The sequence below is a fragment of the Eretmochelys imbricata genome, chromosome 27 (genome assembly GCF_965152235.1).
Source record: "Eretmochelys imbricata isolate rEreImb1 chromosome 27, rEreImb1.hap1, whole genome shotgun sequence".
Taxonomy (NCBI): Eukaryota; Metazoa; Chordata; order Testudines; family Cheloniidae; genus Eretmochelys; species Eretmochelys imbricata.
In genome coordinates, this window is record NC_135598.1 from 616,195 (window position 1) to 630,659 (window position 14,465).

General features: G+C 53.4%; 1 protein-coding gene across 2 annotated transcripts in view; it reads left to right on the forward strand.

Annotated features, from left to right (window-relative positions):
* Window positions 1-12,746, forward strand: part of ARHGAP27 (Rho GTPase activating protein 27) — a 63,013-nt gene extending 50,267 nt beyond the window's left edge. For both annotated transcript variants that reach the window (XM_077806138.1, XM_077806139.1), the window contains exons 10-15: window positions 396-521; window positions 743-841; window positions 1,805-1,882; window positions 4,695-4,829; window positions 6,086-6,191; window positions 8,206-12,746. In XM_077806138.1, the coding sequence (XP_077662264.1) occupies window positions 396-521; window positions 743-841; window positions 1,805-1,882; window positions 4,695-4,829; window positions 6,086-6,191; window positions 8,206-8,383 (722 nt within the window). In that variant the 3' untranslated portion in view covers window positions 8,384-12,746. The remainder of the gene's footprint in view (window positions 1-395; window positions 522-742; window positions 842-1,804; window positions 1,883-4,694; window positions 4,830-6,085; window positions 6,192-8,205) is intronic.
* Window positions 12,747-14,465: the final 1,719 nt, after the last annotated feature.

Below are 14,465 nucleotides of genomic sequence, written 5' to 3' on the forward strand. Positions count from 1 at the left end.
CAAAGCCGGGCCGTGCGGCCGTGAATTCCCCTGCTCCTAGGCCCTTGCCACAAGGGATCAGGCTTCCCCCAGGGGAGAGCAGGAAATAGGGGACACCCTCTTCTTCCCCTGCTGCTCCACCCGCTGCCCAGAAACTCTCAGCCAGACCCAAGCTCTCCCTGCCTGGGGAGTCAGCGCGGTGAGCTCCAGGGAAAGGTGGTCCCTAAGCCAGGGTGGCTGGGAGTGGAGGGGAAACGCGCCTTCATTTAGCTGTGTTGCATCCGGGCATCCTGTCTGCAGCCCGTTTAGGGGCTGCAGGGGGAGGCTCCTTGTCTTTGCCCAGAACCATGCCTGTCTCTTCCCTGCTGGGGCCTCTCCGGGTCTCGCGGTGAAACGCTCTCCCTTGTCTCCCGCAGCCTCCGGGCCGGCGGTCAGTAGCCTGGGCTCCGAGAGCGACACCAGCAAAGTTCGGAACAAGTTGCGAAAGCTCCTCCAGAAACGGCCCCCTCTGCAGTTCCTGCGGGAGCGAGGGTACATTAAAGGTACAGGCTGGGCAGGGCTTTTTGGGGAGCGGGTGCTTGCGAGGAGAACAAACCCTTCTTCCTAAAACCCAAAATTTGCAGCCACAAGCAAAGCTCATCCCCCAGCACGGCTGTTTGTGGGGGTTCCCAAACCAGTGATCCAGGAAGCGAATCATCCTGATCCCCTAGCAGAGCCCCGAGTTAACTGCCTAAATGTCTGGGTTTGTTGGTTTGTTTTTCAGACCAAGTGTTTGGCTGCTCCTTGCAAGCGCTGTGCGAGCGGGAGCACGGCACGGTACCGGGGTTTGTGCAGCAGTGCATCCAGACGGTGGAACAAAGAGGTACCTTCTCCAAACCTTCCAGTAAAGAGCAGGGGGACAAGAGAGCCCCTAGCCAGCCCCTTCCATGCTCCAGGGCTCCCAGCCCTCGGGGGAGAGCAGCCCCTTCTGTGCTGAGTAACCAGCCCTGGCTGCACCATCTCTGGCACTGCAGCCCCTCCCAGCGTTAGCTGGTGTCCCCAGGCCCACATGGGCTACGAGAAGGGGCTGCAGGCTCAGGGGGTTTAGCTTCCCAAGAAGCATCGCACAAACCAACTAATGGAGCAGCTAATTGCTATTAGCATCTGGCTCCTGAATTCTTCATCTCGAGGCATGGTTCAATCTGGGTTTGTAAAGCAAGCTGTTGAGATGTGTCTGCACGTACCCTCCCACCGTAAAAAGTAGTCCCGAGGAGAAACAGAACAGAAAGCAGCACAGAAGTTTCTAAACCACTTTTCTCGACTCTCTTTCGAATCTGCGTGGCCCTGTTCCCCTCTCGGTTTCTGCTGCCGCCGCCACTGCAGACCTGGACCTACCCTGCTGCATCCCAATGCATTGCTCCCTCCCCCAAGGCAGGCTGCAAGTGTGAGCCATGTCTGGGGCATGGAGGGCCCCTGCTGCTCAAGTACCCCACTGCATCCTACTTTGTAAGGAACAGGGCAGAGGCCCAAAAGAGCTTGGGGCCAGACTTCCAAGTGCTTAGCCCCTGCAGCCTGGGCCAGGTTTCCCAAGCAGTTTGGGTGCTAAGCACCCCTGGAATGCAGCACTAGGTATCAGCACCCAGTCCGCTGAGCGCTTGTGCAAATCTGTCGCATCCTTTTGAGAATGCCGGCCCTCCTAGCACCTATGGAGCATGAGGCTCTCTTCACACTGGGCTTGCTTTATGTGTGCATCTCTGTTGCAACATCTCTCCAGCTCCTTGTTGGCATATTCCCATTGTCCAGCTGCAGGGTGACTAATGGGTCGTTTTGGTCCCTGGTCTAATAGGTTTGGACATTGATGGACTTTATCGAATAAGTGGAAATCTGGCAACTATACAGAAACTGCGCTACAAAGTGGACCATGGTAGGCCTGCTTTCAGTGGGTTAGCTGCAGCTTTTTTACCCTCTAATGTCTTTAAATAAACATGCCTTCGACTTTTTAAAATCTCTTTCTAATTTAGAAAGATGAGAAAATACAGGATCAGGTAACCTAGTAATGCTTTGAGAGCCTGTCAGTCATTTGTCACCCAACTAGTGTGTCCCCATGGTAAAAAGGATGTTGAAAAATTGGAGACAGTTCAGAGAAGAGTTCCAAGGATCATTCAAGAGCAGCCGTTTGGGAGTTTTCCAGTGAAACAGGAGAGTCCCTGGAGATCTCTCTTCCCGTTCACTTTTTCCAAAATGAAAATGTTCATTTACCTTCCATGGAAACTCTGAAAATTCGAGTTTTCATTCCAGGTTGGAATTAACTTAAAAAGTGTCAGAATTTCCCACAAAACAGAAATTCTGAATTTTAATGGCTCTAGATTCAAACTCTGGAAAACCTGCCTCCTGGAGAGCGAGCTCCTTCAGCCTCTCTACCTAGCTTCCGAAAGAGAAGGCTAAGAGGGGCTATTTTACTCCCAACCTCCAAGGGCCGGCTCCCATTGAGACACCACAAGACATGGTCCCATTTTAGAAGAGCTCTGCACATTGAGCTTCTCCCGAAAGGACTGAAGGTTTCTGAGAGCCAAGGGCTCTTTAATCCTGCAGACAAAAGTATAGCAAGGCTCAGTGGGTGGAAGCTTAAGCTAGAAAACCCAAACTGGAAATTGGGTGCCCATTGTTAACAGCAAAGGTAAATAACCATTGGAACAACCGCCCTAAGGGTGTGATGGGGTTGGAGTGTTGGGGGTTGCAGTCTCTCTCTCTCTCTCTCAACGAGAAGTTAACAGGCTCAATGCAGGAATCTCTGAGGTTTTCTGATCGTGTTACACAGGAGATCAGACTAGATCTTTGTGGTCCCTTCTAGTCTTAAAATCTGTGACTGAGATCCTGTGCCCATTAAAGCCAATGGGAGTTTTGTCATTGACTTCAGTGGGGGCAGGATTTTGCCCGATGAGTCTCTGTTGGTTGTAAGAAATGCCAAGTAGACTGTGGGATAGATTCTGGGCCTCACACCTCAAAGCCTGTGTTTTGTTCTAACCCACAAAGTGAGGCCCTAAGTGAGCCAGTCTCCACTGGGGGCTGTTAGTGATCTCGCAGCAGTTCCTGCCAACTGGTACTAAAGGGTTTGGCCAGACTAATATGAGAGAAGCAGCTTGTTCCTGCTCTGTCCCCTTTTCTCTTCCCTCCCTCTTAAATGCCCAAGGGTTATCATTTGAGGGGGAGGGAGGTGGTCCCTTAGCTGTCTCTTAGCAGAGGCAGACGCACCCCACGAGCACTGTGGAACCAGCGGGACCCTCCTTCAGTTGGGTTTGTAAGAATTGGGGTAAAAATCTGTGTCAAGAGTATTGCAGCAGTGATGGTAGCAATAGCATCTCCCTAGCCCTGTTCATCCGGAGGTCGTCCGCCGTGGATTACAGCAGCGCCCAGATCATCAGGACCTGACTGCGCTAGGTGCTGTACAAACACAGAATGAGGCACTTTTTAGATAGCTTAAGTGTTGTGGGCAAATTATCATTGAATTGCAGCCACCTCTGGGGTCACTTGCTTAGTTTTATTACTGCCCAACAGTTTAGGGGCAGGAAGTGAAGAAGAAATTATCCGATGGAAACTCCGGGAGGAATTTAAAGAGACAGTGTGATTACAGGAGTTAGCGATCCCTGTTCACTCTCTTCCTCCTACCGAAAAAGCTGTGAGGCTAACACGTGGTGGGAAGATTGGTTTTATATCTCACTTGAAAAGCATAGCACTCCCGCAGCACCGCACCTTTTGCACACACCGATACTAGGACCTTACCGGCTCAGGGTGTGTCTACACGGCAGTCCCAGGTGTGAGTGCAACATTGGTAGACGTAACTGCGCTCACACAGCTAAGTACCGCCATGTAGATACGGTGGCTCAGGCTGTCTAAGCGGACAGGGGACCCTACGTACGGACTCGCATTGCTAGTCTCTGCTGAAGCCTGTGCCGTCAGGGTCACACTGCTGTTTTCAGCTGTGCCAGAGCAGGTAAAGCTGGAGTGCGCACGTCTACCCAGGCGGCAACAGCACCTCCGACGCAGTGTAGACGCACCCTCCGCGGGAGGTCGGTCTGCTGCTGGGTCACCAACTTCCCCTGCAGTTTCTCTAGAGATCTCCTGTCCAAGTGCTGAGCAGACCCAGCCTGGCTTCATCTGAGAGCTGACGGGACTGCAGGTAGTAAATTGTACATTTAATCCTCCTCTGTTGTTAAACTCTGCGAGGTCTCAAGTGATGCAGAGACAACTTCCAGAAACTGGGCTTCACCAGAGAGGGCATTCTACTTCTGGTTCGATTCACAGAGATTAAGGCCAAAAGGGTCCATTTGTTCATCCAGGCTGACCCCCGCCTAGCACGGGCCAGAGACCCTTGCCCCGTCACCCCACGTTGAGCCCAGTAACTTGTGTGTGGCTAAAGCATCTTCCCAAAAGGCTCCAGTCTGGAGCTGCAGACTTCAAGAGCCGGAGACTCTTCCCCCTTCCTTCAGTAGCTTGTTCCAATGGCTAATCCCCTCACTGGTAGAAATATGTATCTGACACTTCCGTCCCCCTTTGGACTACCGAAGAGCACGCTCACCTCTGTGCCCTGAGCTTGCACACACGTGTGCAGACGCTTCACTTTAATGTGATCAGAGCCCAGGACTGCCTGACTTGACACAGATCATACATGGCATGGAGCAAGCCCCTCCCAGCCCAGTATCAGAGTATTGGCTAATCTACCTTCCTCCTTCCTGCAGATGAACATCTGGACCTGGATGACGGCCGGTGGGAGGATGTCCACGTCATCACAGGGGCTTTGAAGCTCTTCTTTCGGGAGCTGCCAGAGCCGCTCTTCCCATTCAGCTACTTTGACAAATTCATCACTGCGATAAGTAAGGGACAAGAGAAGCCACAGCCCTGTCTGACACCTGCAGTGTGGGTGGCGGCCACTCCTCTCCCCAGCAGGACCATGCTCATTTGGATTTCCCGAGCCCCTTCACGCCGCAGTTCAGCCCCAAAGCCTGGCCCCATCTCCCCAGCCAAGACATAAGAGCAGACTCTGAAGGGATCTCTCCTATTATCATGAAGGGCACAGCTATGCTGTGACTGGGAGGTGTGATATCCAGTGTGGGTAGATAGACACGCACTAGCTCTCCGAGAGCTAGCAGCATGGACAGAGGCATGAGTGGCAGCTCGGGCTAGCAATCCCCACTGGGTACGTACATGGGCAGCTAGCATGAGCCAGCACGGCGAACTGGCTCTTTTCAGGGCGTGTGTGTGTGTGTACCTGAGCTGGGCAGGGAATTACACCGGCCTCGTGCAGACGCATGCTAAGACATCATGGGTTTCGAATGAGAATGCTGGGGTCCACTCAGCATAGACCGCCGTTCTGGACACTTGTTTAGAGTCTGGTGCCATTCTGAAAATGGCTCCGTATTATGGAGCCATCCAACCAGCTCTGCTTTCACAGCCAAGCTGTGATTTGTTGAAGAGGATGCATGAGAAACACATGGAAGGTTAAACCCCTCCGCAGTCTCTGTTTGAGGTACAAGGCCAGAGAGGTAGGCCTGGCTGGTTTGGACGTGGGCCAACAGACCCAGCTTGTGTTCTGGGCCTGGTCCCAGAGCAGTGGGCTGAGAATCCAGGCAAGGTTTGAATTGCGGTTTATGGGAGCATCTTGGGACAGTCACAGCCTTTCATGGGCTGCAGGGCAAACCGAGAGCCACACCAGAGAGAAATGATTTCTGGCCCACAGGCTGTCCTGGACTAGGATATAGCGCCAGCCAACTTGGGGGAAGATGTGATTTCTGTATCTCGTTACTTGTCAGACGGTCCCACCCCCCGAGTATCTGAGCACAGGAAGGCTCGGGTGGATTTACCCTTGTAACTCTGAGTGGTGGTGGGTCCCTGGGTTAGCGCTGGGCAAATCACGTGGGGCAGGTCCTCGCCCAGTGGGAATCGCTATAGCTCCAGCAATGCCAAGGCAATGCTGGACAACTTGCACCAGCCCCACATCTCTCTGGAGGTCACGTGGCCAGGCGGTGGCAGAGCCAGGCCAGAGCCCAGATCTCCTGAGTCCTAGTCCAGGGCCTCCCACCCACGCGCTCTCTGCCGAGGTGGAATGACCTGGTGTTCCATCTGGTTGTAGAAACACACGACCAGGCGAAGCGCAGCAAGTACATCCGGGACCTGGTGTGCTCCCTGCCTGAGGCCAACCACGACACCATGAAGGCTCTCTTCCACCACCTCTGCTGGTGAGTGCTTGCCTGGTACCCAGGCCTCCCCATGTGCACGGATCTTTGTGCTCTGATCTGCACAGTCCCCAGCCATTCGTGTAATTCTCCTCTACGTCTGAACACGGCCATCAGGAGCAAGGGAGGCCAGAGATCACTGCTCCTGCCTGAGCACTAATCCTGTCCATCTGTGCCATTTCCTTTCCCTTGACTCTCATCAGCAGTGTTATGAGGTGCTCCTACCAGCCCGTGTCACCCTGTACCATGGTGCTGGACTGGAGTAGGGGAGAGAAGGCCGCACAGTGCTGATGGCCACAGGGGCCTGGTGCTACCCTTGGCAGGTATATAGGGGCAGATCTTCCAGGGCACGGTGCAGTCTGTGAGAGAGCCAAATCTAGTGGCAGGACCTTGGAAGGGGAGAAGGAAATTAAGCTACCGCTGGCTTCCTTTGTACTCACATGCCTTTCCCTGCTAGTCTCTTCAAGGGAGGGTGGTGATTTTCACCCCTGGTCTTAACCTTGGCTCCTGGAAGATCATTCAAAACTCCCCTGGCCATGCCCCTTGCAGGGTTCTTCCTCAGCTCGATTGTTGTGTTTGGAGCACCCATATCCTGTGGGACTCTGCAGACCGCTCCCACCCTGCTGAGTTTTAACAGCTCCTCCCACTGCAGGATGCTCAACCAGAGTTGGGTAGAAAGCAGGGGCAGGGGGGAATTTTACTTCAAGTGAAAACAAAAAAACAATTGTTGTCACGAAATGTTCCGTGGAAAATGTTGATATTCTTCTTTTTCAGTGAAAATTTGAATGGCAAAAAATTATGTCCAAAACCCAAAATATTTTGTGCCTCATGGAGTTATAATTTGGGTGTCTCATGTTCCCGTTCTCTTCTGTGGGTAGGGGTCTACTTAAATCACGGAGAAATCACGCATTTTTCGCAGGTTTGTCATGGCATAAATAGGAAATTTTGCAGATGTGTCACACGTCCACACAATTTGCTATGTATGCCGTGACCAGCTCAAAAATGTGATTTCTCTGCAGCATTTCTCAAACTGGGAGTCCTGAACCAAAAGGGGGCTGCAAGCCTGTTTCAGGGGGGCCGCAGTATTGCTACCCTTACTTCTGTGCTGCTGGTGGCGACGCTGCCTTCAGAGATGGGAGCCCAGCCAGCAGCCGAGGCTCTCTGGCCACCCAGCTCTTAAGGCAGCTCAGAAGTAAGGATGACAATAGCCTAGCAAGCCACCCTTACTTCTACCTGCTGCTGGCAGTGATGCGGCCTATAATATAGGGTACAAAGCACACAAAAGACCAGATTTCCCAGGGAAGACCAGATTTCACCATTTGTGATGTGATTTTCATGGCTGCAAATTTGGTAGACCCCTATCTATAGGCCAAGCTCCCTGGTTGGACTACATCTTCCACAACACACCATGGTCTGCCCTCCGATGAAATGAGCTGTAGCTCACGAAAGCTCATGCTCAAATAAATTGGTTAGTCTCTAAGGTGCCACAAGTACTCCTTTTCTTTTTGCGAATACAGACTAACACCGCTGTTACTCTGAAACCTCTTGAACCGGAGAGGCAGTACATCATGGGAGTCCCCAGCTGTGATGCATCGTGGGAGTTGTAGTCTGGCTGAGGCACCTAGCCACAGGAGGAGAATGGGGTCTTGAGGCAACTAAACTACAACTCCCATGAGACATCGCAGCAGAATTTTTGAATTGAAATATTTTGGTTTTCAGGCGTTCAGCTTCCTGTGGAAGCAGACATGTCCTGTGAAAAAATTCATTTAGTCAAAAACCCAACTTCCCACCAGAAAACAGTTTAGATGGAAACCTTTGGATGAGCCCTGGGATCACTGGGTTCCTCCCTTTGCTTGTTGAGCCCTGGTCCCCTGGCACGGCCATGCTGTGCTGGATTCACGCCAGGCGTGGTTCTGGTGTCAGCCCATTCCTGTCAGTAACATGTAGGTGCAGCATCTGTCAGCGTGAGAGACACCCCTGGAAGTTCCCAGTGACTGACTGTCCTTTCTCCCTCCAGTGTGATCGACTACAAGGAGCAGAACCGGATGTCTGTGCAAAGCGTGGCGATTGTGTTTGGGCCCACTCTCCTGAGACCAGAGACCGAGGAAGTAAACATGGCAATGCACATGGTCTTCCAGAACCAGATAGTGGAGCACATCTTAAATCAGTACAGCTACATCTTCCCAGACAGCTAAGCCCAGTGGTGAGCCAGAGCCAACAGTGAAAGCAAGGAGCAGAGTCCCTGGGACGGACCGTGGCGGCTGCTAGTGTGTGACACTGAATTGTCCCAGCCTGGACTACAGACAATGGTGACGACAATCCTTAATGAACTGTCAGTGCTGATGCTGGGCTGCAGCTACCTGGGATGACTTTGTGCCATTGGCCACTGGAGCCATGTAACCAGTGGGCCTCCTTTAGAGATGGGGAAACAGAGTCAGAGAAAACAGTCACCAGATTGGTCATTCTGCACAACACTCCTGCTCGCCGGGGTTGGTACCAGGCTGTTCCCCGGGAGAACAGCCCCAGGAGAGCACAGGGCCTCTGAGCTTTCGGCTGTCCAGCTGCTGAGGGGGGAGGGTCCACCGTGGGGCTGTGCACGTTCACTTCACTGCAGGTGAAAGCAGCCCAGGCAGGTACCAGAGAAGGGGCTGGACAGCCTACCAGACAGTGAAGTGGGGACCGTGCTTACCAGCATCAGCTGTCCGCCCCATGCCTGCTGGAACTGCCAGCAAGAGCTGTGCCAGGGCCCCTCCCCCACACAGCTCACGCCACCCCCTGAGACCTGGTGCTGCGGCATCCACCTCTGTGTGCACATCTGCCCCTCAGCCAAAGCAGCCCTCGGGAGCACCGCCAAATCCCCCCCCGCGACCAGAACAGCATGTTAAACACGCCGCGCTGCAGCACCTCGGGCTGCGTGACACCTGGGCTGGAGCCCAGCCGGCCTCCCTGACACCTGCAGCCATTGGGGGGTGGACCCTGAACACCCCCGAGGTTGTTATAGTGCTGAGAGGCCGAGACAGGTTTTCAAAAGAGCTCAGCTTCCAGGGAGAGCAAGAGCAGCCCCTGCCCCCCGTGGGAGTGGCTGAGCACTCCCCATAAGCGCTTTGCTCCAGGCCCCCCAGCAGCGAGCAGCAGCATAGACCATTGAGCCCAGGTCTCCACAGTCCCCCTCCAGGGCCGTGTCACCCCCAGCCTCGGCTGCGTTATTGAGATGGGAGTGGGCTCTGGTGCTAAGACAGCTTGGAGCCAGCGCATGCCAAGGAGGGGGCTGAAATCAACCAACCAACCCCCCTTGAAAACTTCCCTTTTGGAATTAAAAGGAGACCTCCCCCCACCCCTCGCAGCTCCCTCTCCTCCAGGGGAACAGCTCCAGTTCTGCCTGGTGAGGGGCTTAGTTCAAACTCCTCTGGGCGTCTAGCTGTTGGTGGCTGCAGAGGCCTTGGGCTGTGAGTTTAAATGGCTCACAGGCTGTTTTAGTGCTTTGCCTGAACCTGCCCTGGTCTCCCTGCAGCAGGGTACCCCGGAAGTGGCAGCGAGGCCGCGCCGCAGGGCTGCCAACATTTCAAAACGTCGGCCAGGGCAAACCTGTGCATGAGGAAAGGGCCTGGGGCCTCTGAGCCCCACCTGGGCCAGGTCCTGCACAGCTCAGAAATACTTGCCCGCCCCATGGCTGAATATCCATGAGCCTGACCTAGGTCTCTGACTCCTCCTGCCTCCCTTTCTCTGCCTTCATTGCCAAGAGCATGTCCCTGATGGAGCAGGGCTCCCCTCAGCTGCTGCCTCAGGACAAGGCCTGGACTTGTCTCCCACTCCTCCCACCCTCTCAGACCCCCCTTTTCTTCTCCCTCTCCCCACCTGAGTCACGCTAACATTTTCCCCTCTCCCGAGACACCCTTCAGCACCCATCCCCCACAGGCACTGCTGCCTTCCTCCCCACAAGCTTGCCCCCTCGCCACTGGAGAATCATGGGAGTATGCAAGAGTCACGTTCATTCCCAGGCAAGTCCTCAAGGCACAAGTCTTGTCAATGCCATGTCTGTTATTTGTGTTACAGTCACACCCTGTTCTACTAGGCCCTATACAAACACAGTGCAGGCAGGGCTAGTGGGGAAATGGCCGTTATTTTCTGTGAAACAAGTTCAAAATGTGATGGATTTTTTTTGTCAACGTTTTGTTTCCATTGGAATTAAAACATAATGTGTTTGGTTAGGGGCTTTTTTGTGCTCCTGCCCCTCCAAAACACAAGGAAGGGGAGAGGAAAGGTGGGGGGGGGGGCCCAAACACTGACAAGGTGTTGTTTTGTTTGAATTAAACTGAATGAAAGATTTTTTGGTTTGAACTGAAGCGTTTTCATTGGCCAGTGTCAAAGGATACCAGCTTTCTGGGTGTAAATGTGCAGATTGTTCAATGAGCTGCATTTCACTGAGAAAACACTGTCACAATAATCTTTCACCCAGCTGCAATTCTCTCAGCCAGTCCCTGCCCCAAAGCATTCACAGTGTGAACAGGAAGAGAAACAAAGGGGATTTGCTCAAGGTCAGGAAGAGAAGCCAGGTCTCCGGAGTAGCTGCCTGCATGGAAGGCAGAGAGAGGAGCCCAGGGTGCAGGAGGAAAGATGGAATGCCAGTTGCAGCCACTCAGCACCCAGTTAAGAAAGAGCCAGTTTTGATTTTTAGAAATCAGGAGCCCTCTCCTGTTATTACCTAGCATGGGGGATATGAAACAGGATCTAATAAAATGGCATTGAGGTGAGGGTCAGGAGCCATGGGTGTCATGCCCAGCAAAGTCACTTGCCCACTCTCTACCCAAGGTCAGACTAGATGATGATGATGATGATCCCGTGGGGCTGCACAATGCCTGACTCTCCCTGAAGGAATTGCCCCTGCTGGGCAAAGGCCTTTCACTAACAGTGGATCTGCTGGTTCTCTTCCAAATGTCGGGTTTTGCATATGAATGAAATCTGGATCGCCCATTAGTTTGTCTGGCTGTTCCTGTGTTTAGCGTGGTTCCTGGTTTTATTGATTAGCCAGCCCTGGTTGAAACCCAGTCAAGTACATGGTGTGACAGTGAGGAGAGCCACTAGTTCCTCTGGAGAACAGGAAGAGAGCATGAGAATACCAGCCAAGGGCAGGGTGACACCCAAGACCCAGTCAAGCAATATGGCACTGCCAAATGACAGCATGCCCCCAACCACGCCTCCCCACCAACACATGCACAGAAGGAAAATCTCTGGAGTTTCTGTGATGCACATGGGTGGGCCCAAATCCCTCTGTTTCTTTAGATAGAGCCACGGCAGGGCTGTCTGTGTGGAGAGCAGTGTAGCTCACTGGATAGAGTGTTGTACTGGGATTTGGGTGACCTGGGTTCCAGCCCAGCTTTGCCATTGGCCTGCTGGCTCACCTTGGGCAAATCACATCACTGCTCTGTGCCTCAGTTTCTCTATTGGCCTAATGGGGCTAATAATAAGGGGCAAGATTTTTAAAGGTATTTAGGCACCCACATACCTTTAAAAGCCTGGCCCAAAGTGTTTTGAAATCTGCAGCTCAGCAGAAGGGAGAGAGCACAACGCTCTCAGGCTCCCAAATCCAGTGCCCCGGGTGAGAGTGAGTCTTGCAGCAGCTGGTCAAAAAGCAAAAGGGAAAAAAATCATGCAGAAAAGGTCAAAATCCATTTAGTTTCAGTTTTGGCATTTGACATGCTTTGTGAAATTTTTTTTATCGGCAATTTGTATTGAAATATTTCATTGACTGTTGACCAGTTTTGAAATAAGGAAGCGTTTGGTCGGTTCACCCCCAGGGTGGGCTTTCCCTCCCCTTGGCCTCACCACCCAAAACAAAGGGAAACATCGGCGTTTTTTAAAAAAATCGTTCTGGAAATTTTTTCCTTTCAAAACCAGAAAACGAGCAAAGGAAAATTGTTGATTAAAAAAGTGAAAATGTTCACGAAAAACGTCCCTGTAGAACAAAGAGGCTGGTGATGGGAACACCTTTGCCAGCTGCACCCAACGAAAGCCGAGAGGTGGGTGTTTTAAAAATACAATTTGCCAAGGGGAAGTAATACTTTCCAAAGCTATGTCTGGACAGTGGGAGGGGAAGTGCACATCACATGATCTGCCAATATTAGCAACCCAAGTGGGAAATCTGGACAGAACACTTTGCGAAAGCTGCCTCTCTTCATCCAATATTACCACAATATTGTAATAAGTTGCAATATTACAACAAAAGAACTTCAAAACCAGACTCCAATGAGAGACTGCTGAATTGGAATTAATTTGCAAACTGGATACAATTAACTTAGGCTTGAATTGAGTCTGGGAGTGGATGGGTCATTACGCAAATTAAAACTATTTCCCCATGTTTATTTCCCTCCCTCCCCCCACTGTTGCTCAGCCGTTCTTGTCAACTGCTGGAAATGGCCCACCTTGATTATCACTACAAAAGGTCTCCCCCCCCCCTCCCCCCACGCTCTCCTGGTGGTATTAGCTCATCTTAAGTGAGCACTCTCCTTACAGTGTGTATGATAAACACCCATGGTTTCATGTTCTCTGTGTATATAAATCTCCCCACTGTATTTTCCACTGAATGCATCCAATGAAGTGAGCTGTAGCTCACGAAAGCTTATGCTCAATAAATTTTAGTCTCTAAGGTGCCACAAGTCCTCCTGTTCTTTTTGCGAATACAGACTAACACGGCTGCTGCTCTGAAACTCTTCATCCTATGTTATTGGCATGAACACATCTAACCCACTCTTCCTCAGTGTGGTGCTCTGCAAGCATTTGCCCAGACAGAGCACACCCCATTCGCTGATATATCCGCCACTTTGAGCGAGCACATGGCCTGGCCTGCATCCTTAACATTGGTGTTATAAACACTAACTAGCTGAATTCAAGCATGGCTCTGAAACACCTGGATACAGTGAGGCTGGCTGGCTGACTGCCTCTAGGCGTAAGGGATGGTGCAAGGGGAGAATGGGGCTGAGGGACGGGATCTACCAGTGAATGCTGATCCTAATTACCTAGGGTCATTCATAGATTTAAAGGCCAGAACAGCTCACTGTGATGGTCTAGTCCAGAGGTGGGCAAACTATGGCCCACTGGCCACATCTGGCCCACGGGACCATCCTGCCCGGCCCTTGAGCTCCCGGCCTGGGAGGCTAGTCCTGGCGCCTCCCCTGCTGTTCCCTCTCCCCTGCAGCCTCCGCTCGCCGGGCCACCAGCGCTCTGGCCTGTCGCTCCTGCCGGGCAGCGCGGGCGGCAGGGCTGGCTCCGGCTGGGCGGCGAGGCTGTGAGCTCCTGCTGCTCTGAGCAGCATGGTAAGGAAGCTGGGGGGAGGGGGGGTTGAATAAGGGGCACGGGGTTCCAGGGGGGCGGCAGGGGACAGAGAGCAGAGGGGGTTGGATAGGGGGTGGGGTCCCGGGGGGCCTGTCAGGGGGCGGGGTGTGGATAGGGGTCAGAGCAGTCAGGGGACAAGGAGCAGGGGGGGTTGGATGGGTTGGGGATTCTGAGAGGGGCAGTCAGGGGGCGGGAAGTGGAAGGGGGCAGATTGGGGGCAGGGGCCAGGTTGTTTGGGGAGGCACAGCCTTCCCTCCCCGGCCCTCCATACAGTTTCGCAACCCCGATGTCGCCCTCAGGCCAAAAAGTTTGCCCACCCCTGGTCTACTCTGACCCCCTGCATATCACGGGCTGGAAAGCCTTGCCCAGGGCGGGCTGCAGCAAGCCCAGAGGTTCATGTTGCACTAGAGAGCATTTTACATCAGCCTCCTCTGAGGGCTCTGGAAATCAGGGGCAGGAGGAGCTGTGGGACAGGGCGTCCCTGGCCCCGGGGTCCTCTACCACACCCTGCCCCAGGGAAGGCTCCGCTAAAAGGCGTTGCAGGGCCCTAGGAGGTCAGTGCCTGGCGGGGCCCAGTGAGACGGTGCGCCTCCCCGCTCTCTCCCTCTGGCCACAGGCGCTTGAGGGATAAGCAGCGCGCGGCTCCGGCTGTGTTTGCTGCGGGGGGAGAGGCTGAGACCGTTAGCCCTGAGCTAAGGGGTGATGAGAAAGGGGCCGGGTGGCAGAGGCCCAGGGTTGCAGCGAGGGCTCGGCTGCTGTGGGCAGCGTCCCTGGGCTGGAGCCCGGAGCAGTGGCAGGCCTGGGTCCCTGCACCAGCCACTGGTGAAGTGGTGTGAGCCCTGAGAAGGAGACCCGGTTCCTTGGAAGCCCGCAAAAGGGGCTGAATTTAAAGGGCAGGCGCAGGGGCTGAAGATGCCAGTGGGGGCAGCCAAAGAGTTTTGTTGGACT